This window comes from Numenius arquata, chromosome 2 (genome assembly GCF_964106895.1).
Source record: "Numenius arquata chromosome 2, bNumArq3.hap1.1, whole genome shotgun sequence".
Lineage (NCBI taxonomy): Eukaryota > Metazoa > Chordata > Aves > Charadriiformes > Scolopacidae > Numenius > Numenius arquata.
This window is the reverse complement of record NC_133577.1, coordinates 29,193,157-29,217,729: the sequence shown is the minus strand read 5'-3', so window position 1 is coordinate 29,217,729 and position 24,573 is coordinate 29,193,157. Positions and strand designations below refer to the sequence as shown.

The window sequence follows — 24,573 nt, the reverse complement described above, 5'->3', positions numbered from 1 at the left end:
ATCATCTTCACTAAAACTTGGGCCACTTAGAAAGTTTAAGCATGGCCTGGTTATGCCAAATAGAAGCTGGACTTGTCAGACTCGTAGGTTTTGGACTAGGTTTCCCTCGTCCTACCACGGGTATCTACGTTTCTTAATTTTCACCTGGCCTTTAGCACCTCTCTGCCTTTACTCTTCACCTGCAAGCAAATGGAGCGGTGGCACTCCCAGCTACCACAGGGCTGCCCAGGCAGCCCATCACAGATCCCCAGACGAGCCACGGTGTGGCATTCACTGTGACGGATGCACAGCAGGCCCAGTTACCGTTTCACGGCCTGCCAATGGCCTAGTGCCTGCTGACCCAGAAGTCACGCCGCGACCCAGGCTGGGACCGCCAGGCCGCCATGAGCCAAACCCTTTGCAACACCTCCCCGGGGGCAGGGGAAGGAAACGCCGCTGCTCCCATCTTACCGGGAGAAATCGCCTCCTGCTGGGAATCACACACCCACACCTCCGGGCCGCGCCGTCGCCCGTGAGCTGCCCTCGCGCCCCCGACCCGCCCTCAGCGACCGCCCTCGTGCCGCCCGCCAACGGCCGCCAACGGCCGCCCGTCACCCCCCGGGCCGCGCCCAGCGGAGGGGCCGCTAGCCGGACGGCTGAGAGAAGGACCGATGCGGGCCCGGCGGGTGACAGCTCCCCTCGGGGCGGGCTGGGGCGCCTCGCCCGCCCCGGCAAGAGGGGCTGCGCCCTCTGTCGAGCCCGGGCGATGGGAGGCAGCGCGGCGGGGCGGGGTGACGGCCGCGGCTCTAATAAGGCCGGGGCTGGCGCTGGCCGAGGGCTGTTTGCCTCCGTGCCCCGCGCTGCCCGGCGCCCCCGCCCGCCCCCGAGCATGCAGTGCTTCCCCAGCCTGGTGCTGGCCCTCAGCTCGCTGCTGGGCGCCCTGGCGCTGCTGCAGCTCTCGCTGTACCTCCGGGTGCCGTCCCGCTACGGGAAGCACGAGGAGCGGCTGTGCCGGCCGCGGGGCCGGCTGCCGGCGCGCTGCGCCTGGTTCCTGCAGGAGCTGCCCTCCTTCCTGGTGCCCGCGCTGCTGCTGGCGCTGCGCAGCCCGCCCCGCCTCGAACCGCTCGGCTGCCGCCTCCTCTGCTGCCTCTTCTGCTGGCACTACTTCTACAGGTACCGCCGCCGGGCAGGGCTCCGCAGCCCCCCAGTTCCCCCCCCCACCCCGCCCCCGCCGCCCGGAGCCGCCCCGCTACCGGCGCTCCGGGGTCGAGCGGCGGCTGCAAAGAGCTGCGGCCTCCCCTCGGGAGACGGGGGAAACGATAAACCCAGGGAGGCTGCGGGAATGCACTCAGCCGGGGCCGGCTGGGCGATGGGGCTGGGGCAGGTCTCGGTGGCAGCATCGCTCCCTGCCGTGTCAGGCGCGGTCCTTCTGATGATCGCCTGCGGCAGGACGCGGGAGCACCTTCATCCGCGCCCCCGGGCTTTGCTCGGAACGTACGGGGTCCCTGCCGGGTCGGCATCTCTCCGCCGTCCTGGCCGCCGGGGGAAGAAGCAGGTGGTACTCGGGTGCCTGAAGCAGGGGAGATGATGTATGCTTTGGATTGTTGCTTAAAAAAATACAATAGAACGAGGTTTCGCTAAGCTGGCGGAAAGTTTTGGCTGAAACTAATCCAAATAGATGAGAAGGAACGTGCCGAGTGCTTATTGCGGGCAGGAGAAGCGCAGCGCGCAGTGCCGGGAGCAGCGCCGGCCGCCGAAGCCAGCTGTGGGAACACGCGTGAGGATGGCCCGAATGCAAAACCACTACAGCAGTGAGGGAGCAAGGACTGAATGAGCCGCATTGCTGTGCAGTTAGCACGGGAAAAAAAAAAAGTCACTGCAGGCTTTCTGTACCGTAGCACAAAACGTGGTTCTTTATGCTCAATTCGTCATTTCTACTTCACTACCGAAGTACGCATTTATCTTTTTTTTTTTTTTCCTTTTTAGAAATTTTGCCTTACCAGATGTCAATGAATGCTGTAACTCTAATTCTGTATTTACTAATCAGGACCTCAAAGAAAAAGTAGAGTTTTGACCCGCTGTTGGTGATAACTTTGAAGTGGCATGGCTCTACAGTTGTCACCTGGTTCTGCAGTCAGTGGGACTTTGTTCTGGCGTATATCAGCAGAATATATCTTCTGACATATTGAGCTGAGTGTGTTTTATCTTCTGCTCCACTTCCATTTTTTATGGAGTTCTTCCATGAGGAATTTGACTTTTGGTTCTCTGTTCATGGAAAAAACTGGCTTTTCAGAAATGGCAAGTGCATGTGACAGTGTTATGCCATTATGTAGTAAAAAGCCGTGTAGCTTCTGAAGCAAAACTTTTTCTGACTTGATTTGCCATTTTTTACCCCAATTCCTTTTTCTATTTCTTGTTTTGCTTAGAAAAGTAGAAATAAAAAACATTCATATAGTAATTGATCAGAAATTACTATTTGCAACTCAACCAAAATCAATATGTTGAAAATCCAGCTGCAATATCTCTACAGAAAATTTAGGGATAGAAACTCTAGGCTGTTGTAGATAAATTTAAAATGGAGAATGGTTCAAAGTGTTAAAACACTACATTAGAGATATATTCGTTATCACTAACATTGTCTTTTCTTTGCTGCAGTGAGTCAGCTGGAAGGCACTATAACACATTTGGCTCCCAGAAAGCTAAATGTATTAATTATATGTAGTTATACCAAATTTAATTTAATGCATTCTGCTATTCTCAACAATTTCTGACTGTTTCAGAAACACAGAAATCAACGTGCACCACTAGACAACTGAAAGAACTGTTACCCTTCCTGTATGCGTACGTCTTCTGAGTCAGTGGCTTCTTTTTCAACATTACTGCTAGACTTAGGCATTGTGTTGTCATACGTTTTATTCCTCAAATAATTTGGGGGTCTTCTCATCTGTGGCTAGAGTATACTTTTTCCTTTGTAAAAATAAAAGCCCTTATTTTAACCAGGTCTGTACAACAAACAGTTTTGTTTCTAATACTGTGTGTTACTCCAGTATTATTCTTACAGCATGCAGTCTCTTCTCATGCAAGCCATTCTGAGATTCTACCAAATCAATTGATATTTGAAATATTGTGTTAATTATTAATGCTCTGTTCTTATATAAAAGAGCAACAAAAATCACAAATTAGGAGTTTTTTCTGGGTATCACCTGAGGCTATGGGTAGAGACAAGTTCTTTGGGGGATCCTTGGTAGAATGACCAGTGACCACACATTATAATTAGAGCTTTATTATTACACAAAAATTTTAACAATCATCATAGCTTAGTGTTATCTACAGTTTCTAGGAGTTAGCATAGAATTTTATTGTTACACAGAATTTTTAGCAATTAGCATAGCTTGCAATTAGAGAGAATTTCTAATAATTTGCATAGCTTTCATATTATCTAGAATTTTTATTTACCTAGACTTTTTAGTCACCTGGACCATCTGCAGATCTGGTGGAATTCTTAATAATCACCACATGATACAATAATTGTAATCTAGACTCAGACTTTACCTAAAAGAACATGAGTTACTCAGTCTTCGGAGCAAGAAGACGACGACAGTGGAGGTGTTCCTGGCCAGCGGGGGATCACAGGGTGTGACATCCAGCAGCAGTTCCCATCTAAGTCCACTTGCAGCTGCTGGATTTCATAGACCCATGTGCTGTTACACTTCCCTGTTCAATAATTGGTGCCACCACATCCTGGCAACAACGTTGGTGGGCAAACTGTCCTATCATGATATTGAAAAAGGGGTAGAAAGAATGAGGGGGGAGGAATACCTGGTCCGCACACTTACATATTATGGCTGTTTGCCTTATAAAATGGCATTGATTATGCTAACCATATTACCAGGGGTTAGGAGCAGGGGGTACTGGTCACACTGGGTTAGGACATTTAATTGGTGTATAGTATTTGAAAAGAAGTTCAGTACTTTGATATAACAGCCAGGCTTTGTCTTGATGTTTTTTTTTCAATTTATTATCTTTACTAGAAATAATCTAACAAGAATTTCAAATATTTTCATGATTCAACTTGACTGCAAGTATAATGGCTAAAACATACAACTGATCAATAATAAAATTACAGTTACTTAATGGATGTAGCCTGCTGCAGTTTTTCTGACTAAAATTTTGAAGTGAATAAAGCTGTTCCACATTTAATTATAAATATATTTTGTTAAACTACTCCTACTTTTGCTACTGAGCATCTGACATCTGTTTTTAAGCATTCCTTTATGTTTGTATGAAACAGAGAAAAGTTTCTTTGTATATTGTTACATAATGTAGTGACTTCTTCCTCTCCACAGGGAAGCTTTTATCATTCCTAATTTTGTTTCATCTATTACACCAACATGCATGTGGAAGAGAAGTTTTGATTAGAAGTGTGCTCAGAAGGACAATATAGTCCATAATGGAGAAACATAGATTTTTTTAAAGCACTGGTGTGCTAGTTATTCTGACTTCCTATGTGTCATGATCAGCTGTGCTGCCCCAGTAGCTTGTGTTTAACTGAAGCATGTATTTCAGAGTAACCTCAAGTCTTGATCCGAAGACCCCAGAAGATGGAGGATCCATCATTTTCTACAGATAATCCATTGTTTTCTTTGGTAGTGTAGTCTTCTGAACGCTTTCACTATCACTTAAACAATGTGTTTAAAATGTCTTGCTTTAATTTGACTAGCCCCATTTTATTCCCAATGGTGCTTGCTATTTCACACTCTGTGCTGATTTAAAGTACTCCTTAGTATCCTTTAGTATTTTCTTACCATGGTATTACTTATACAGTAATCAGATCATCTTTCAATTTGCTCGTACAGAGCTGTCAGGTCATTTATCTGCACCAGTGTGATCCAGATAATATAGGAGCACATGTTCATATTTCTGATTAATTAGCTACTGCACATGATATGGTGCTTATGCTGGATTTATGTTTTTATGGTGGATTTATGCCAGCTACAGGGGAACAGACATTACCTGACCTGACATAGAGTGGTGGAGACACATGATACTTCATCCAGCATGAAGTTGGTTAGGATAAAATTACCTTTTCATAAATTTAGGAACAGGTTTAAACCAGCAAAATTCATTTGTCCTGCTTTTGCACCTGGTGTCAAGTAGCTGCAACATTTTTTATTTGATCTGAGGTATCCTAAACTAGATTTATTGTGTCACTGACCCACAGCTGAGGGCCCTCAATGCAAGACATTTTTTTCCCCTCAGCCCTCAGATAATATCTGTGGTTTTTTTCCTCTCTTTTCCTACATCCATTTTAAAATGAAGACACCAGTGTTGGATGTAGAATACAATATCAGAGTTGTAGTAGTATATCTAGAGACAATATCACCTTCCTATTCCCATATGCTACTGGCATGCTTACAGATTGGAAGAGTGCTTTTTGTTTTGGAGCCACACTAGGAAGACCTGTGTTTCCAGGCTACTTTGAGCACCCTGGAACTGGTGTAACCACTATTGTAACCAAGGTTACAATCTACCACTCCTTAGGAATGGTTTGTGTTTGTATGGCTGCATTTCTTTGATTTTAAAGTAACTTTTCTGTATGAGCTTAGTGCTCAGTAATGCTGTTCTACCCACTTGGTGTTCACCACTTGTCTAGAATTTGTATCATGTGCCAGCTTTATCAGTGGTAATTTTGTATTTATTACCAGGTCGTTGAAGAATATGCTGGAGTGTTGTAAAGACACTCTAATCCTCTTCTGGAAACTCCCTGGGTTAGTGCTGATGGCTCCTCATTGACAGGACTTTGTAGGACCTCTCTGCTTGTCCAGTGGAGCCCCATGAGCCAGGTCTGGCAAGTGGTGTGCTCCCATCTAGCCTACCTGCTGAAAGAGAAGGGAGGTGGTCATCTGAGTACCAGCTGCTGGACAAAGAGCCATCCCTCCCCTAGCATAGTCTAATGCAAAGATTTGCTGTCCGAGAGGATGCCCGGGAGGTGGATGGAGCCAGAAGATCTTTCCCGCTTCCTGCCTTGGCCCGTGAGCAGCAGCCCAACGGCCTGTGGTGAATTGAGACAGCAGTATGCTCTCCGTCTTTCTCTGCCACCACTAGGCAGCAGCCTCTCTCTTTGTGGCAAGCACAAGATGGTGTGTTCCCTGAGGCTTTCATGAAGGGCAGACTGCTGCTACTGAGGGGAGGAAAGGGAAGGGAGGAATCCCCAATCCTATACCTGCATCTTTGCTATCCTTAGTTAGCCAGCTCTTTATCTCTCAGTGTGCACTTCATTACTGTACCATGGTGTGAATTTAATCAAATCCAAATGCTCCATGGTGCTAAGGCAAACATCGAATTTATCACATCTGTTTTAGGTAAGCTCATAGTTTCTTCACTTTCATAAGGTAGGGCCTGTGATGGTAGGGCCTCCAAAACTGATGGGGTGGGAAGGCAGAGAAAAGGAGGAAGAAAGTGAGAAAAGCACTGAATCCCAAGTCTGCCATCTGTGTATGCAGTCTCAGTGAAAACCTGGCCATGAGCTGAAAACGATGAGTGGCATAACATGTATGTACAGGAATACTTCCTGTGATAAATGACTTACAAAATATTTTGCTTTGAAATGTAGTTTGTAATACAGCCTTTCCTGCTAGAGGGGCTGTGCTGGTTAAGGAGTACAGTGAGAATGCCAGATGAAGCTGTCAGGTGGCAAGGAGAAGCCTGTTTGAATCATAGAATCATAAAATACCAAGTTAGAAGGGATCACAGGGATCATCTGGTCCAACCGTTCTTGGCAAAAGCATGTTCTAGACAAGATGGCCCAGCACCCTTTACCTGTGCTGGTAAAGACAGAGGTAAAGAAAGTGTTGAGAACCTCTGCTTCTTCAGCATTGTCGGTGACTAATTCACCTCTCCTGTTTAACAGCCCATATTTTCCTTCTGTTTGTGCTTGTTGTTTATGTACCTGAAGAACCCATTCTTGTATTTTCGACATCTCTGGCCAACTTCAATTCAAGCTGAGGTTTTGCTTTTCTAACTGTATCTCTGCATGCCCTGGCGATGCCCTTGTAGTTCTCAATGGGTATTCATCTGCTTTTCCATCTCTGGTACTCTTCTCTTTTGGTTTTGAGCAGTCTTAGAAGTTCACAGTTAAGCCAAGGGGGTCTCTTGCTCTGCCTAGTTCCCTTACCTTTAAAGGGGATGAACTGTTTTTGCGCTTCCAGGAGAGTGTTCTCAAAAAACTCCCAGCACTCACTTCCTCCTTTATCCTCCATGTAAGCTTCCCACAGAATCCCTCCCAGCTGAGCTCTGAGTGAGCTGAAGTTTGCTGTTCTAAAATCTAAAACCTTTGTCTTTGTACTAACCTTCAGCATGCTCAGCAGGATCCTGAACTCTACAATATTGTGATCACTGCAAGGCTATCACTAACTGAGATATTACTAACCAAGATATTGCTAACTGAGACATCACTAACCAAGGCTATCACTAACTAAGATACTACAAAGCAAGTTTCCTTGCTTTGTAGCAAGTCCAGCAGTGCCTCATTCCGGGTTGGCGCATCTAATATTTGTATGAAGAAGCAGTCCTCTACACATTCCAGGAACTTGATGAAGACATGTGAACTGCTGCATTGCTCTTCCAACAAATGTCTGGGTAGTTCAAGTCACCAAGAACCAGATTCTGTTGACCTGAAGCTTGCTTCGTTGACCCACATAATTCTTCATTGGCCTTTTTGTCTTGGTTTGGAGGTCGGTAGCAGATGCCTACTGTAAGATCCTCCTTGGAGATGACCCCTTTGATCTTGAGGCATTTGATAGAGCTTGCACAATTGCTGTAGTTGACTTCTATACATTCAAGGTTCTCCTTGACATAGAGCATGACTCCTCCTCTTCTTCCCTGCCTGTCTGTACGAAACAGCCTATAACCATCCACTGCACTCCTCCAGTCATGTGAGTTGTCTCACCATGTTTCAGTTATTCCTATGATATCTTCACTTTCTGGGCACAGAGCTCCAGTTCCTCCTGTTTGTTCTCCAGGCTGCATGCATTGGTGTACATACACTTGAGGTGGTCGGTCTTCTGGTTCTCATCTTAGGAGGCAGCTGAGGGATATTTGTCACTGCACTGGTTGGCCTGGCTTATTCCCCAGTTGGTTGCAGTGGTGTGAGTGCTGCCACTGTGGACCCCACCCCCTGAGTCCTTCAGTTAAAAGCCTGCCTCACCAAGTCTGCTGCCAAAGATTCCCTTGTCTCTTCTCGACAGGTGGATTCCATCTCTCTCTAGCAGGCCGTATTCATCAAAGAATGTCCCATTTTCATAAAAGCCAAAACCCTCATGACAGCACCAGCCACATAGCCAGGAGTTGATATGCATTATCCATCCATTTCTCGCTGCTCCCTTTTCTCTAACTGGTAAAATGGAAGAAAAGGTAACTTAGGCACCAATCCTTTTTGCTTGCACTCCCAGGGCTTTGTAGTCTTCCTTCATTCTGGCCAGATTCTGTCTTGTGGTGTCATTCATGCCACATGAAAGAGTTTGCTGTATTTCCATTTTGCAGTCCAGCTTCAAAACCAAAAACAGTAAGGGAAACAAAATATAAGATCATGAAAGGAAGCCGTCACAATGAAATTCCATATAAACTGCAATGCTGCATTTCTCTTAGAATTGAGAGAGACAGGGTGGCAGGGGAGCAGAGGAGATTCCACCATGAATGGCAGGGAGGAAGGCCTTGTCTCACTGACCTACAAAGCTAATCCCGAAAATACTGGTGTAAAAGACAAGATGGTGCATTTGCCCCTGGCTCTGCTGCCCATAGTAGCTGGGGCACCAGCAATTCAAAGAGGCATTGCAGTTTCAAATACCACCAGTTATTTATTTTCTTCTCTTGCAACTTTGTTTCCGATCAAAACCATAATCTTTTACTCTGATAGTATATTAAAATTATTGCTGTTTTCATTTCTGAAGTGCACTCAGGTGAATCCGACAGACATTTAGTAGAGTGCTCTTTCAGACACAGCTGGATCCCCAAACCCCTTCGGTTGCAGGTGATGCATTTGGTGTGCGTGTACTTGGTTTTCTACAAATTGACATCTTTCTAAAAAGATCAGGGAAAGCAGGCTTTCATGGCAAAAGAGTGGGAAATGGGGAGCAAATGAAAACAATATCCCTGCATAAGTCTTTTACACTTCTTTTGGTCAGTTCCCCTCTCTCCAAAACTAAGTTGGGGGCAGAAAGAAAAAGACTCTCCCTCTCCCCAGGGTCTGCAGACTATGGCTTGTGCAGTCCCTTTTTAAGCCCACCTGTACTGCCTGGTTGGTCAGGTGGGTGCACCATTTACCTGGACATGCTGGTCATTTTTTTCATGTAGGTGTGCCAACTTGTGATCAGTAAGAAAGCAGCTCAGGCCTCCAGAGAAATGCAGGTGGATCCAGGCCCAAAATGAGTAAGTCTTTTATAAATTAAATTGCTCATAATTTTTAGATGTATTTTGTATTAGTTCATAAGGGGTTTTAGTTATGTTTTTTGAAAAATGAAGTGGATAAACAGAGAGATTAGATTAAGTTTGAAGTATATGTATAGATTTTTAAGTGGTACTCTCCTTGCTAATGGTGAAAATGATCAGACCATATAATAACCACCAGATTCAATCCAGAGATTAATTCTTTTTTCCTCATAGAAGTAGTTATTTTATCCTTTTGTCTTAGAAAGTCACCATCATCAAGTGTCAATAACTAAAGACATTTTTATTATTGGCCTCATGAAACCTCTATTGTTAATCTCCAAATATACAACATACAGTATTTGACAAGTAACAAATCCTATTCTCTGTTTTGCTTCACCTCGATGCTTTGTAATAGACCCTAACCAGATTTCTTTTGGCCTTTACCAGCTGCATGGTAATACCTTTGCATCCTCTCTCCTGCTGTTTGGGCTTACCAGTAACTCTAGATCTGGTAGTGATATCCCTAACAGAGGCTGGCCATTGGCTCTGCCTCTTTCATGAATTCCTTGCTCCCCAATTAACGAGTTCAACTTTTTGTGATTTATCTGATTTATCCTAGTGAGTTTCAGTAATGCTAATAGCTAATTTATTCTCTTCAGTGAAAATACTAGATTCATTGCTATTTTTACCCAGGTTCCTCAAATTAATGTATGAATAGTCAACAAAAATATCTCTGTATGCTTTGCCACAGAACTGTAAAATGTTCACATACCCAGTGCTGGTATGGAGTTTGCTTCTTTGCAGCCTCATCTAACATTATTTAATGCCTTCCTAATTACGCTCTCAGAATAGAATACTAGCTGATTGCCTTCCTAACTATTAGCACAAATAATCAAATTCACAATAATCCTAATTGCAAACATTCCTTTCCCACTGGAAAGTGGGCTAACATTACAGAAACCTATAGTTTTTGCCCAGCCCAAAGTGTACCCACAGAATTTTTACTTTTATCCCTTGGACTGGAAGAAGTTCTGCAGAGGTAACTTTTATCTTTCTTCACTTCTTTACAAGACAACATGCCGGTTAACAGTATATTTCTGTCTGATGCCAGTTCGTTTGTGCTATTTTGTCATTACCAGGCAGCTTTACAATCCTTTATGGTTTTGTATTTGCACTCCAGGTTTTCTTCCCAGATAGTCATTATTGTGTGCCATGCTCCTGCTCTCCATTCTCCATCATATCCGCCACTCCTACTGTGTGACCTAAGGCTGTAATTCCCTAATCTGGTTATTGAAGAATGTTTTGTATACTTGTGTGCTGCATAGTATTATAATTTATGATTCCAGACAACATTTGTTTTCTTGGAGTCAGTCCACTGGCCTGAGCTCCATACACGGAATGACTATTCTGTCCTCCAGAAGGAAAGGGAAGCACAGTACATACAGATCAGGTCACAGGAGTTTGTTCTCTTCATTCCATCTCTGCTACATGTAGCAGGGCCATAGCTAAAGGAGTATTTGTATTTGCTCTGAAACTTCTCTGTCACTCCTATTTACCTGTCACTGATAAGTACACAAAGTCTTGGTGGGTGTTCAGTCCCAGTTGCTCTGCAAAGAGCTGTTCAAATTGCAGTCCCAGGGCAGAGACCTGAAGTCCCAGCCATGAGGCTGTCACCAGGGCATAAGTAGGTCCCTCTGATGTCACCTATGTGAGGTCTGGGCCCAGTGAGGAAGTTATAAGACTTGATATCCTGGGATTTTAAAGCCTTATTGGAAGATACATTTTGAGCACTGAACTCTGCTGAGCTTTCATAAGACTGATGAGGGTGTAAAGATCTGAATTTGCATTACCAGATTCCTGCTGTTGATATTAGAAAAGTAGAGTTACAAAAGGCTATACAAAGACAGAGAGAAAAAAGATTAAATTATATACAGGAGTTTCAGTTAATGTTTTTACTTAAAAATAATAATGCTTTTACCAAACAAGGAAATTACTTGTTTTAATAATAGGATGTCTGTAATACTCCCTTATTGTGTTAAGGTTCATTCCATATGCACAGTGGGAAATTTGTTATGGACCTTGCTCTTTCAAGGTCCACAAGTCTATTTTTTTCATTTCTTATCGTAAGAGAGGCAGCCATTATGGGGTGATGTAGCACTTTTTTACTGAGCCAATATACTTTGACAAAAGAACAAATTTTCACAAGCCTCATTGTGTACTCAAAAGCTTATACAATTAGGTCATTTCACACTTTTGGGGAGCTCAGTTAAGAGCTCAGTTAAGAATAAAAATTTATGAAATAACCATAGGAGTATGATTACAAATAAATGTCCATCCCAGACACTGCTCCTATTTCCCTTGGTGTAAGTTATATTCTTGGTATCTCCTTCAAAATTAAAGTAATTTTGGTCAAGAAGAATTAGGGTAAAGAAATACTTTCAAACTATAAATCAAGAGACTATTCTTAAGTTACACACCTTGCAGTGTCCTTCTCTTCCTCTAGATGTTGATTAAATGTGACAGGTGAATTGATAAGTAGGGTGGTCTTTACTGAATTTGATAAAATAATTAAATTCATGTACATCTACACATATTTGAATATAAGAGCTGTGTTAATCTTTGCTGACCACTCAGCTTACATTGTAATTATTTTTGGAACATCTCATAGATACAAAAGTAGCAATGAAGTTATTTCATAAAAAAAGTTAATACTTAAACTGGGTTAAAATATTTGGCACAGGAAGATGGGGAAAGTCAACTGATAAGAAGAAAAATGTATATAATTTTCTATAAATCCAAATTAATTTTAAGACCCAGCTAAATTCTATCTAGCTGTGAAGTTTTGAAACATCACTTGCTACCATATCATATCTAAGGATGGGCAGAAATTTTCACCATTCCTAGAAAGGCACATCAAAATGTGACTTGCAATAATAATGAAAAAAGTTCACATTTGAAGGAAGTTGGTTTTGACCTCCTTCTTCCTAATTACTCTTTATAAACATGTAGTAGAGTAGCAATACCCAGTTAACTTTTGCCATATATAAGATACTGTTTTGCTTTAAACTGTGCTACAGTTCACCAACTTAATCCATCACTGTCCATGCTGGGAGACTGCCTCCCAGAAACATCTTTGGAAAATGTCACTGTATCAAGGTTATCTGCAGAGATGTGTTGTCCAGCAGAGAAAGAAGGTTCTCCTGTCAGAGATATTAAGGAACAGATCAGTTCCCAGGCAAGACTATGCTGGAGCAGATCCTGGGGCAGAGTGAGGACATGCAGCACTTTGATGTACTGCAAAGATGGGCTGGGCAGCTTTCCTAGAAAGCCAAATCCCCTTGAGCTAGGTCTTCATGTCATCATTTAGTGTGGGGCAGGAAAGCTAAAGAGTTCTGAATAAGCTAGCTGGGCTACTCAAAGCAGTCTAGTCACATTAGGGTGGTCTCCTGCTAGAGATGCACATGGAAATACTTTTGGACAGTATTGTCCTAAGCAAACCTCCCAGTGACTCCTGTCACACATCTGGGGCAGGACAATGCATGTGCATCTAGAAAACTTTTGCCGCTCCTGACAACAGTGAAAGAGAGGGGAAAAAAAGTTGTATTTACATTATGCTATCGAGTTCTTTCTATTTATTTGTTTCTCCTCAGAACCTTTCTGTTTTAAAAAAAAGAATCATTAAAGCCTTCATGTTTTCAAACTTGGCCTGGATTAAGGTTACTAAAATGTAGAGATGTGTCTCTGGCTGTTCCCAGGAAAAGCAATTTAAACTTGGCGGAGTTGTTCCTGAGAACAGGAATTGCTCTGGAATAAACAGCCAGCTTCTAGTGCAGCAACTGTGTATATCAATGCTGTTATATGTCCCAATTATGCAAAGAGTTTGTAGTTTATTGAAACATGACACTATGGAGGCAGTGCAAAGCCAATGGAATGTGGAATTAAATAGTATAGGAAGCATGATGCATTTTCATGTACATGTCAATATAAACCATACTGATCCTGTGTCATTGCTGAGTCCTTTCCAGCTACAGGATCCAGAAAAGCTGCTGCAAAGACCTGTTAGGAAGCCCAGGAGGAGCAATCTTATTGCTAAAGATACACAACCATAACTGCAAAGGGAGACGGACAAAGGAGAGAGAACTACAGTGAAAGAGAGGCAGAATGGTAGGGAAGTGAGAGGGACAAACCCTACTTGGAAAACAAAAACAACCAAGAAGAGCCATAAAGGAGGTGAGAATCTGAAGAAGAAAGGACAAAGCCAAGAAGGCTGGAAGAGCAAAATGTAAACAGAGCAAGAGTTTAGGCATAAAAGAAGAAAAGAAGGAATTACTAGGGTGGAAAAAGGCAGTCAAGAGTATTTTAAAGACTACTAGTAATGTGTCTTGCAACTCTAGTTGTTACACTAAGGATACTGTATGTATCCTTGGTCAGGATACAGTCTGACCAAGATTTAGCTTTGGAGATGGATAGATTGCCAAATGTCTGACTTCCTTTAGTCATTTCTCAGACCCAGGTAGACCACTCATGGAAATTAATTACACTTTCTCTAAGTGCAGTTGTAAGAGCACAGATTTGTGCATCCTTGGATTTTGTACCATTTTTCATGCAGTTGCATCCTTTTGTTCTGCTCACTCTCTTAGCCTCTGTGAACTCTTTGAACTCTCTGCTCCAGTGGAGCAGTAAGCTTTTTGAAGTTCATAACATAGTGTCTGGTTAAGTTACTCTGGCACACATTTCACGCTTTTGGCAGACACCCACACTTCAGCAATAAGAACAAAGTGATCTGTCTTCATAAATATCAAATCGTTATTTCTGGAGAAGAAAAGAGTGAGATACCTTGCTGAAATATATACTTTGGCTGGCTAAGCCTTTAACGCACCATTGCTTAGATAAAACAGCAAACATTCTCATAAAGTACTGCTGCCCTTTGGATACTATCAAGTAGTAGAGGTAAGCATGAAGCACCGTGAGATCTGCATGCTTGTCATCACCACAGTCCATCTGGTTGTGTTAACCCTTGCCCTGTCCTCTTATGCTCATACAAGTATAAATCTGGACCAAGCTTAGTTAGGGTTTCAACTGGGATATCTGGCTTGGCATTGAGTTCAGTCTTTAGCCTGAGCAAAAGGTTTTGCTCGTGCTAGATTTTTTGATTCCGGATCTTGTCCCTACACCCCCGCTTCTTGTCAGAGCCCCTCTCTCACCACGAGAGATTGTGTCTCCTATAATAAATCCAATTTATGTTAATTCCTTCACTCAACAAACCTATTTTAAGAAAATAGGATTACCTAGTTAAATATAGAAATGAGTCCCGCCTCCTACAGTTGTAGATACATAGCACTTCCAGTCAAAGAGGCTGTTACAAGTATTAGTGATTAGCTTTTTAGACAAAAGATCCATCATGCCATATGTCCTGGACTCCAGGATCCTGGCTGTCTAGTGTCTGATGGTACCAATTTCAACAGGGACCTGTACAGAAGATATATTTCCTTTGCTCTATTAGCTTCACTTTACCTTCTGTGGCTATGAAAAAGCAGCATATTTTAAAAACAAATCTCCATCTTTCCAATGAATTTTCCCAGTTTGGCAGGTGATGGCGGGAAAGATATTAACAGCTGGTTCTGAGCTCTTGCTTCAGTTGCCTTTGGTTATGGGCATTCAATCAATTTTTCCTAACACTTAGTTCAGCGCTTATTCAGATCTCCTTTCCACGTTGCAAACAAGAAGGAATAAACAAAGGTTTAGCTAATAGCAAATATAAATAAACTAGTATTTCATATTTAAGGGTATTTAAAACCTATTTGGTGTTTGTACACCAAAATGGAAACATTTGAGAGACAAATATACCAACATAAATGCATACTGAGTGTAACTTGCTGATGCATTGTGACTTGCTGATGCAACTTGTTAATGTACCAAACCCAACAATTCTGTTCTTGGTTTCCCTTTAGAAAATGCATAATAATTGAAGTATAGCATTTTGTTTTTATACCTGCTAGTGCAAGTAGAAAAGGTCAATGCTTTTCACGATTCAATGCCTTTTTTACCAGTGACAAGGAAGAATTCTCCTTTGTTGGTTCTAACTGGATGCTGTTAATCACTGGGAGATACCAGCTTTTTCCAGTGACAGTTTCAGAAATAATGGAAGAAGATCCATTGCACTGAGCCCTTGACTCAGTTGCCCCAGGCGTAAAACAACTCATGAGCACTGCAAGCACCTTGAGTTTTCAGACTGGAAAGTGTGACCCGCTACTATCTGAACTACTGCATCTGGGCCATTGAGAGGAAAAGACATAGCAGCATCAGCATCGACGTCTCCAATTAGCAAGATGTTGGAGGAGGACCGAGAACCCACTTTTAGGGGATTATGGTACCATTTGTGAAAAGATTTCCACCTTCTATGGGAATAAGAGCAAAGCTATAGTTTCCCCCAGTTTGGGTGAAGGTCTCTGGAGCTGGACTAATACTTTTAAGATGAAATTTGATGCAACATCAAATTATTTTCTCTTCAAAACCTGTTCTTCTGCAAAATAAATGATGGAGAAGAATAATTTATTATTCACTCATTTAAAAAGAAGCTGTTGGCAATGGAGGTGCAGATGCCTTTGGCTAATAAAGCTAACAAAGGGATAAAGGAGTAGTCATCAATACTCCACTGAAAAAAAAGGTCAAATTTGTCATTGGTCTAAATCCAAAAGGCTAGTTTTTGTGCTGTTATTCTAAAATGGTGGCCTTTAGTCCCCCTTTGATTTTCACACTGCACAATAATTCCAGCAGAGATGTAGGCTCTTCCATGGAATATTTAAATCTACTGAATGTCCCCACTTTATCTCAGTTGCTTTTTCAAAACCCATGAGGAGTAGTTTATGCACTCTCAAGTAGCTGTGTAATACAAGCTACCAAGTGCTGTATTAAAACAAAGACTTAGGTATTGTTCAGATATAGAAAACCGAATCTGACCTCTGGATTTACAGACAAAGCAGATTTCCTCAGAGGAGTTTCTCCACAACAAAGATTCTTGGATGAAATCCTGACTTGGATTTTCAAAACTGCTATGAGGCAGGATTTCAGCAATGCCAGGATTTCACTCCCTCAACAAAAGAAAAGCTGATGCCTTCTGGAATTGTACTTATACTCCCCTCCCCTGCAATTGTACTTATGCTTTGCATGCTGGTTCATTCTGTCCTGCATCCACTACATCCATGGAAGATAGGTCTACTGCTGATTTTTGCCCTCCTGTTACTGCAGGACAAGTCACATTCAAGGGCCTATAACCTTTATCCTGCAACAGCAGCATCAGGATGCACCATGGGAACAATCAACTTTGCTGGGAGCCGAGAAATGTCAGCTCGTGCTAGAAACTTCTGTTTGTCTCTGCTGTAAAATTTAAGAGACTCTCAAACATAAATGGTTTTGATGAAGGATAAAGCAGTGCAGGTCCCACTCCAATCTGCTGTATAAGTTCCCCTTCTAAACTCACTTTGTGTGGAGTGATACCATTCTCTCTTCTATACAATTTGCTTTCTCCAAGTTTTCATTCGCTAGTTTCCCACTTCTTCTCATAGCTACTCAGGTCCAGCTTGTCAATATTACTTCAAGAGGCAGGTCAGATTGCTAAAGTTGGCCTTGCTTACTCATAAATCCAGCATCCCATTCCTGAAGGGCAAAACCAATAATTATTGGTAATGTTACTCCAAAACGCATTCTTTTCCATACTGTAGTAAATATGACAAGTGTGATATCACTGTCTGAAAAATATTCTCCATACCTCTTTGGTTTCACTTTATTTAGAAATATTGAGCACTTCCGCATCACAGCTGTCTTAACTGGTGGAAATCTGGCTTACCTTGCTTTGGAAAGCAGTGAATACATTCACATGTTGTTTCTTGTACTCTGCTTACTCACTTTTAGACATGCTCGGTATGATTTAATCTAGATTTATAATGTTATGACATTTTATGCCTCAGCTTGTTTAAATTGATATTGGCAACCGGGAGGTGGATTACTTATCAACAGTGCTTATATATAGTGCTTATGTATTCCTATCGTGAGCCCCATCCAAAGCCCAAGAGGGCAAAAGAAAGAAATAGAGAGTGTAGATTTTATCACATACAGAACTTAATTGGCCGTGTAAGAAAATGCCTAACAAACATGAATATAACTTCTCCATTTTACTCTCCCAAGGATGATATGGATTGTCCAAAGTGTCAAGAGTGATCCACCCACCTGAACCAAAGATATGTGAAAATTAAAACTATACAAGTGCTATCTATTTGCTCCTACAAATGTCACTTCTAGTGTTAGCACAGCTTTTGTCTAAGGAAGAGCTAGCTGCTGGAGCTGTATGGAAATCTTGGTGATTAGCATATTAAACTTAGGCTTTTAGCTCTTACTATTTTAAAGAAAAGTTTGAAAGCAAAGCAGCTCCGCCAGGCAGCCAACAGCCTTGCTCTGCCTCTGTGTCAAAGTATCCAAGCAGAGCAGGACAGAGCTGTGCAATCTGCTCTAGGTGGACCTGCTTTGGCAGTGGGGTTGGACTATATGATCTCCAGAGGTCCCTTCCAACCCCATGTTATTCTGTGATTCTGTGAGAGCTGCTATGTGTCGGAGATGAGCAGAGGTCATCTGAGTGGAGTGGGAGAGGCTGGGAAAGGGGATTACACCTCAGGCTACACTGCAGGGGATGAGGGAGCCAGAGGGGTCTCAACGTGGCCTTCAACTCCATCTGCTACCATGGGCTAAAGCCCTCAGGGATCAGTCCTCATAGCGGGATCAGAAATGTCTTCTCCATAACAAAGCTCCTCCACAGTGCGTATGGCATAGCAATGCTCATTTGGGGAACCAGTACTGGAATTGGTACTACCCTGCAATACTTTCCTTTGAACATCAGTGTGCCCCTGCGCCTCCACAGCATCCTCTGCTCAGCCCTCTGCAGCACTACTGCAAAGGGCAGCCAAGGTCTTAAAACAAAAATGCTGTTTGTGGGCACAAGTTCCCCATTTTATCAAGAAGGGAGAAGGAAGGCAGAGAGACATTCCTGAGGTGGCAGTGGATCTGGATGAGATTTTTAGCTACCCATCTTGTGTTCAGTCCTGAAAGATCAGAAAAATGTGGGTATCTGCAGTATTTCTTCTTCCCGTTAGTTGCTGATCTTATTTTGTTATCATTGTTTTCCTTGTCTTTTTTTTTTAATTTTTTATTGACCTTTTTTTATATTCAACATCTTTATCAATGATCTGGACGAGGGGATCGAAAGCACCCTCAGCAAATTTGCAGACGACACCAAGCTGGGTGGGAGTGTTGATCTGCTGGAGGGTAGAGAGGCTTTGCAGAGGGATCTAGACAGGCTGGATCGATGGGCTGAGACCAATGGGATGAGGTTCAATAAGGCCAAGTGCCGGGTCCTGCACTTGGGTCACAGCAACCCCAGGCAGCGCTACAGGCTTGGGGAAGAATGGCTGGAGAGCTGCCTGGCAGAAAAGGACCTGGGGGTGTTGGTCGACAGCAGGCTGAACATGAGCCAGCAGTGTGCCCAGGTGGCCAAAAAGGCCAACAGCATCCTGGCCTGTATCAAGAACAGTGTGGTGAGTAGGACCCGAGAGGTGATCGTCCCCCTGTACTCGGCACTGGTGAGACCCCACCTCGAGTACTGCATCCAGTTTTGGGCCCCCTACCACAGGAAAGACATTGAGGTGCTGGAGCAGGTCCAGAGAAGGGCAACGAAGCTGGTGAGGGGTCTGGAGCACAAGTCTTACGAAGAGAGGCTGAGGGAGCTGGGGCTGTTCAGCCTGGGGAAGAGGAGGCTGAGGGGAGACCTTATTGCTCTCTACAAGTACCTGAAAGGAGGCTGTAGAGAGGCGGGGGTCGGTCTCTTCTCCCAAGTTACAGATGATAGGACAAGAGGCAATGGCCTCAAGTTACGCCAGGGGAAGTTCAGGTTAGATATTAGGAAATATTTCTTTACTGAAAGGGTTGTCAGGCATTGGAATGGGCTGCCCAGGGAGGTGGTTGAGGCACCATCCCTGGAGGTATTCAAGAGAGGAGTTGACATAGTGCTTGGGAATATGGATTAGTGTTGGGTGGTGTGGTGGTGTGTGTGTGGGTTGCGTGTGTGGTGGTTTTGTTTTTGTTTTTTTGTGTTGTGTTTTTTTTTTTTTTTTTTTTTCATTGGTTGGACTAGATGATCTTAAAAGGTCCCTTCCAACCTCTGTGATTCTGTGATTCTGTGATATTTTGTGTTTTGTTAAAAAGGGTTTTTTTCCTACAGCAGAGAAACTGCAAATACAATGTTATCATGAGTAATGTGCTGATTTTGTTTTCTTATCTACCTTAGGACATTTATTTACCCCTTCTTCACTAGAGGCAGACCTTTCCCACTGCAATTGCTTTTCTTTGGCACGTTATTCTGTATCTATAATGGCTTCCTCCAGGGGTACTACCTGATTTACTGCGCTGAATATCCAAACGATTGGTGCACTGACATCAGATTTACATCAGGTAATTAGAGCTGCAGGATTCCCAAGATCTAATCTCCAAGCAATTTGGAAGCATTTTGAATTATGTCCTAATCTTCACTGAACATGTGAGTCAAATCAGTTGTGATGGAAATCAGCGTAAAACCTGCCTGCTGGCACAGATAAAACAAATAAATATGCAGTGATTTTTTTTTTTTTTACTAGGCAGCCACCTTCGAGGGCGAACGATGTAATGTGCTAGTCTCAAATCACCAGCCTTGTTTTACTGACACCACTTTAGAGCCTCCCGCTGCTACGGGCTGCGGAGATGCAATCTCAGGCCTCAGCTGAATGAGGATGTGCCCTTGCTCAGCCAGAAGTGTCCACCCAGCAGTAGCCATGTGCAGGCACAAACTGTGGCTTTCTCTTCCCCACCAGGGAGCTTTGCACTCAATGCAGCTATTCCAACCCAGAGAGAAAAGAAGGGCAGAACCCCAGCATAAATGAAGCTTTAGACACAAAAGACTCTTTTTTCTTGTGTAAAGGCACATGGGAAGATTAGAGATCACGCACAGTCTGGTTGTATGTTAATATGGTTCCTTTATATTCTGTAACTTAATAGCCCAGCTGAATTTCACCCCGTAAAATCCCTGAGAGAATAACTGAACAAGAGCAGCTAGGTGGCATTTGTTTCTGCACAGAGGATGTTTTTTAAATGCACACATAGAAATGAAGATTAACATGGAGGTCTGAGGAAATGTTTTGGATGTGACAAGTACAAATAACAAGGTACTTTCTGTACCCCATTTCAGACCGTAGATGCAAGTTCAGTCTTTTCAGACAGCATCACGTATTAAAAATCGCAGACATTTTTTAGTAAAAGCTCCATACACAACTAAGAAAGCACCACATCACAAAATTTGCATGATAAATAAAACATATATTTAATGAAAATCAAAGAAATCAGCATTAGCAGTACTTGAAATATTAAATAAAATCCAAACAGTGTATTTTTCCTCTACAGACTTACCAACTTTCTATTGCTACTGGAAGTGTTGAGGTTTTATCAGCGCTTAGTCTTTTTTCTTTCCTTGCCTCCCAATCATTGTCGGGGGTGGTTTTCTCAGTGTCTAATGTGGCATGAAATGTAGGGCATGTCACCTGCAGAGTCTCTCAATCAAATGCCTCTAGTTTTTCAGCTAAATGGAGTATGGTCAATGAATTATTCTGGCCAGAAACTGTTAGCATCCTTCAGTGAGTAACTACTCCACAAGCGTGTCCATAGCTCTGTTCAAGCAGCCTTGCTGGCAATGGGTTGAGCTGCACTGAGATATAGATTCTCTTCCCATCTCCGGTGATGTGCTGGATAAGTTTTTCTCTGTGCTTCTCTTTCCCCAGCTGTAAAATGAGAGTGATGGTACTTGCCTACAGCTCTGTGGTTACTCTGCAATAACGTCCGCAGCTGTGGCTGGCTGCCATCAGCCAGTGGGGTCAGCTGTGTACTTTGTTCTTCCCCTTGATTTTTAATAAATGGGGACTATGGCCAGCTGAGAAGTTCAGCTTTTTCTCACACCAGCTGAAAGTGCTCTGGTCTTACCAACGCAACAGTGTTCTCAGGATGGTAATTTTTGTGTTCAGAGTTGCTCTCCGCACTGAAGAATCACTGGTCATGATGGTGATCTCACAACAGACACAGAGATATAGGGTTATTTCTCACCTATGCTTCTCTTGTTCAGTAGCCTTCTCAGTAGCAGCACATCATTTGACTTGAAAAAGAATCCACTCATCTTACATCAGGTCTTCTATCTGTCTGCTCCAAAGATAAACCTCACATATGTGCTTGAGTAGGGGTAACTAGGCAGAGCTGTCTTTCTAATCCATTTCTCGTTCGTTTCTTAGGTCTCCTCTTATTTCTACTGGGAATGGGAATCAACATTCACAGTGACCTCCTGCTGCGCCAGCTGAGGAAACCTGGGGAAGTCACTTACAAGATTCCTCAAGGTATATTCTTATCCCCCATCTCCTTGGAGAAAGTAGGGCAGCAGGATAGCTAATGTTTTCTGGCTGAATTCACAGCAAAGCAACAATAATAGCAGAGATGCCAGTACCGCACAAGGTACTTGGTTCAGGCTCCCCTCTGAGCTGTGGAGACTGGCGTGAGCTGGCTGCACACAGTCCACAAGAAGTAACAAGAGTATCTGGAAAACATGAGCTGTGAGGAGAGGTTTTAGGAAAGGGGCTGGGTAATTTAGAGAAGATTGAAGTGGAACATAGGAGGGGGATATTAGCCTTGTAAAAAGCAGCCGCAAAGAAGGAAATAATAGTCTTCTCCATGCCCAGGGACAAGAAGCAGTGGACTTCTTACACTGTAAAAGGCAGATTCAAAGTGTAAACTTTAGGGGAAAAATAACACCAAGGATGCAAGGTGCAGAATTTCCTTTCCATCTCCATCAAGGTGGGGCTTGGTGATGAAGAGTGGCTGTGGGCCAGAGCAGTGAACCAAGAAATGTCTAGCTCTGTAGAAAATTATGGATGGGGATCCCAGAGTTTCCTTGGTTTAGTGTTGACTCCTTCTGCTGGCCTATTATGGATGGTAAAATCTCTCCCTTGGAGTTTCTCACCGCCAATACTTACCTGCCTCTTGTAGATGTTGTGATTAGCTAAGGTGCAAAACTGAGATCCAGATTTTGCATACCCCAAAGGTACTAGAGTTGCAAAATATTTTTTAGGGCCTCAAGAGAATTGACTGATCTTGATAACATTAACTTAAATTTAATAATGGGCTTTCTTAAGCCCTTTTGCAAATGAAAAGAAATGATTGTGAAAGTGCTGGAAGCCTCTGGATTAGAATCACCTGTGATTCTTGTACTTGTACAAGATCCTCCTTTGGCATTCCTCCACTGGCTTCAGGGCAGTGGGTTTAGGTTGCTGTTACGGGCTCTGAATAAGAAAGGTAGCCTATTCTGCTGCTGACTTTACGGGAAAGAACTTTCCATGTGCATGAGATGACTACAAAAATTACATATTTTGTCTGTTGATGCAGGGGGACTGTTCACCTATGTTTCCGGAGCCAACTACTTTGGAGAAATTGTGGAATGGTTTGGTTTTGCCATAGCAACCTGGTCTCTACCAGCCTTTGCCTTTGCCTTTTTTACTCTTTGCTGCATCGGGCCACGTGCTTATCACCATCACAGGTATCAAACTGTTTCTTGCTGTACGCTGCTGCTTGCTCTAGAAGTGCAGGTTGCAAAATGCCAGGGAGGAGCAGAGGAGCAGGGCCAGGATTCAAGATAAAATTGAAGTTTAATACTATGTACAAGAAGTGTACTGTCTTATTTTTGACTGAGCAAAAGTAAGGCAGTCAGCTGGAGCCCCTGTCGGGTCAAGTGGGCCTGATAGTCATTTAATCCGACAGGAGTTACATCACTGCTTCCACTGCCTCTTTTTACTGAGCCTTGTAGATGTGAACTTTTCCTAATGGTTCCTTTGCAACCTCTGCAATCCTTTGGAGTAGACATGGCCCCCTGCTCTGAATTCCTAAAGTTTCTACTTTAGGTCTGTTAGGACCTTAACAGTATTATCAGCTTTCACTTAATTAATTCACGTGGTGTAAATAGTTACAGAACGCTCTTTTGCAGAGTAACATAGAGGTAACCAAGCATGGCAGTCTGCAGGAGTTTTAAGGTTCCTCAGCTGAGCTGTATTGAAACTGTGCAGTTTCGTTGTATGTATGGTTGCAGGTTCACTCTCTTGCTTTTTTTCTTTCAGGTACTATCTCAAGACATTTACGGACTATCCAAAATCAAGGAAAGCCTTGATTCCTTTTATTTTTTAATGACTGAAATATGGACTCTGTTTTCTCTTTTTATAGGGCTTTTTTCAATTCCTAGTTTTAATGTTAGGTCTGACTATAATTAATTGTACAAATGATAACCTGTGGTTGTAACAGACAAAAAGGTAATTTGAACTGAAGTTCTTGTTTTTAACTATGGGGGAAATTGCGATAATTGTGGGCAAAGGGACACCCCAAACAACATGTTTGCTTGTCAGTGAAGTTCTACCTATGGAAAATGGATATATAACTGCACTGACATCAGAAAAAAAGCATTGGGTAGAAACTGATGCAGAAAAGTAGAAAGTTAGCCCATGATTTCAGAGAAAGTCTTCAGCAGCCACTCCAGTTTATAGCACTTTTGCAGCTGCTTCTTCCTGCCTCCATGCACACGTGCCCTCAGTCTGCCGGCACTGCCCTAGGTGTTGCCAGACTTTAAACCAGAGTAGGGGTCTCCTTTGCCAGGAAAATAACTCAGCCTGTTATTTTTCATCTAAAAGCCAGCTTAGCTCCCAGAACCACAGTGCAACAAGAGGATACTTGTGCTGACACAAGGCTGGGAGCAGTGTACCACGGCACAGAGGCGATGCGAAGTAAGCAGAGATGGAAGTATGTTAAGCTGGCACTCACAAGCACAATGTCTGTGTTCCTTCTTTAAGCAATACTGTCCTCACTGTCAGATGATTAATCATCAGCCATCAGTTTGGTTTTTTTAAGGTACTTTGTTAAAGCAATTGCAGCTCCATTAGATTTTTTTTTTTCTTTTGCAAATCCAGAGCTCTTTTCAGAATAAAAACTTGTCCACTCAAAACCACTCAATTGTTATTCATAAAAATACTTGAGATGGTGATGTATGACAAAAATTACAACAGATAAAAAGCT

General features: G+C 43.0%; 1 protein-coding gene across 1 annotated transcript; it reads left to right on the top strand.

The window, feature by feature from the left end:
• The first annotated feature begins 862 nt into the window (after positions 1 to 862).
• SRD5A2 (steroid 5 alpha-reductase 2) lies at positions 863 to 23,694 on the top strand. Its single transcript, XM_074168990.1, has 5 exons — positions 863 to 1,152; positions 19,739 to 19,902; positions 21,759 to 21,860; positions 22,903 to 23,053; positions 23,628 to 23,694. Exons 1-5 carry the CDS (start codon positions 869 to 871, stop codon positions 23,692 to 23,694), a joined length of 768 nt encoding a protein of 255 aa, XP_074025091.1. The 5' UTR covers positions 863 to 868.
• Positions 23,695 to 24,573: the final 879 nt, after the last annotated feature.

Coding starts and splice junctions, on each gene's coding strand:
- SRD5A2 (XM_074168990.1), top strand. CDS start 869: ATGCAGTGCTTCCCCAGCCTGGTGCTGGCCCTCAGCTCGCTGCTGGGC. Junction 21,861..22,902: donor CACTTACAAGATTCCTCAAG/GTATATTCTTAT, acceptor CTGTTGATGCAG/GGGGACTGTTCACCTATGTT. Junction 23,054..23,627: donor CGTGCTTATCACCATCACAG/GTATCAAACTGT, acceptor TTTTTCTTTCAG/GTACTATCTCAAGACATTTA.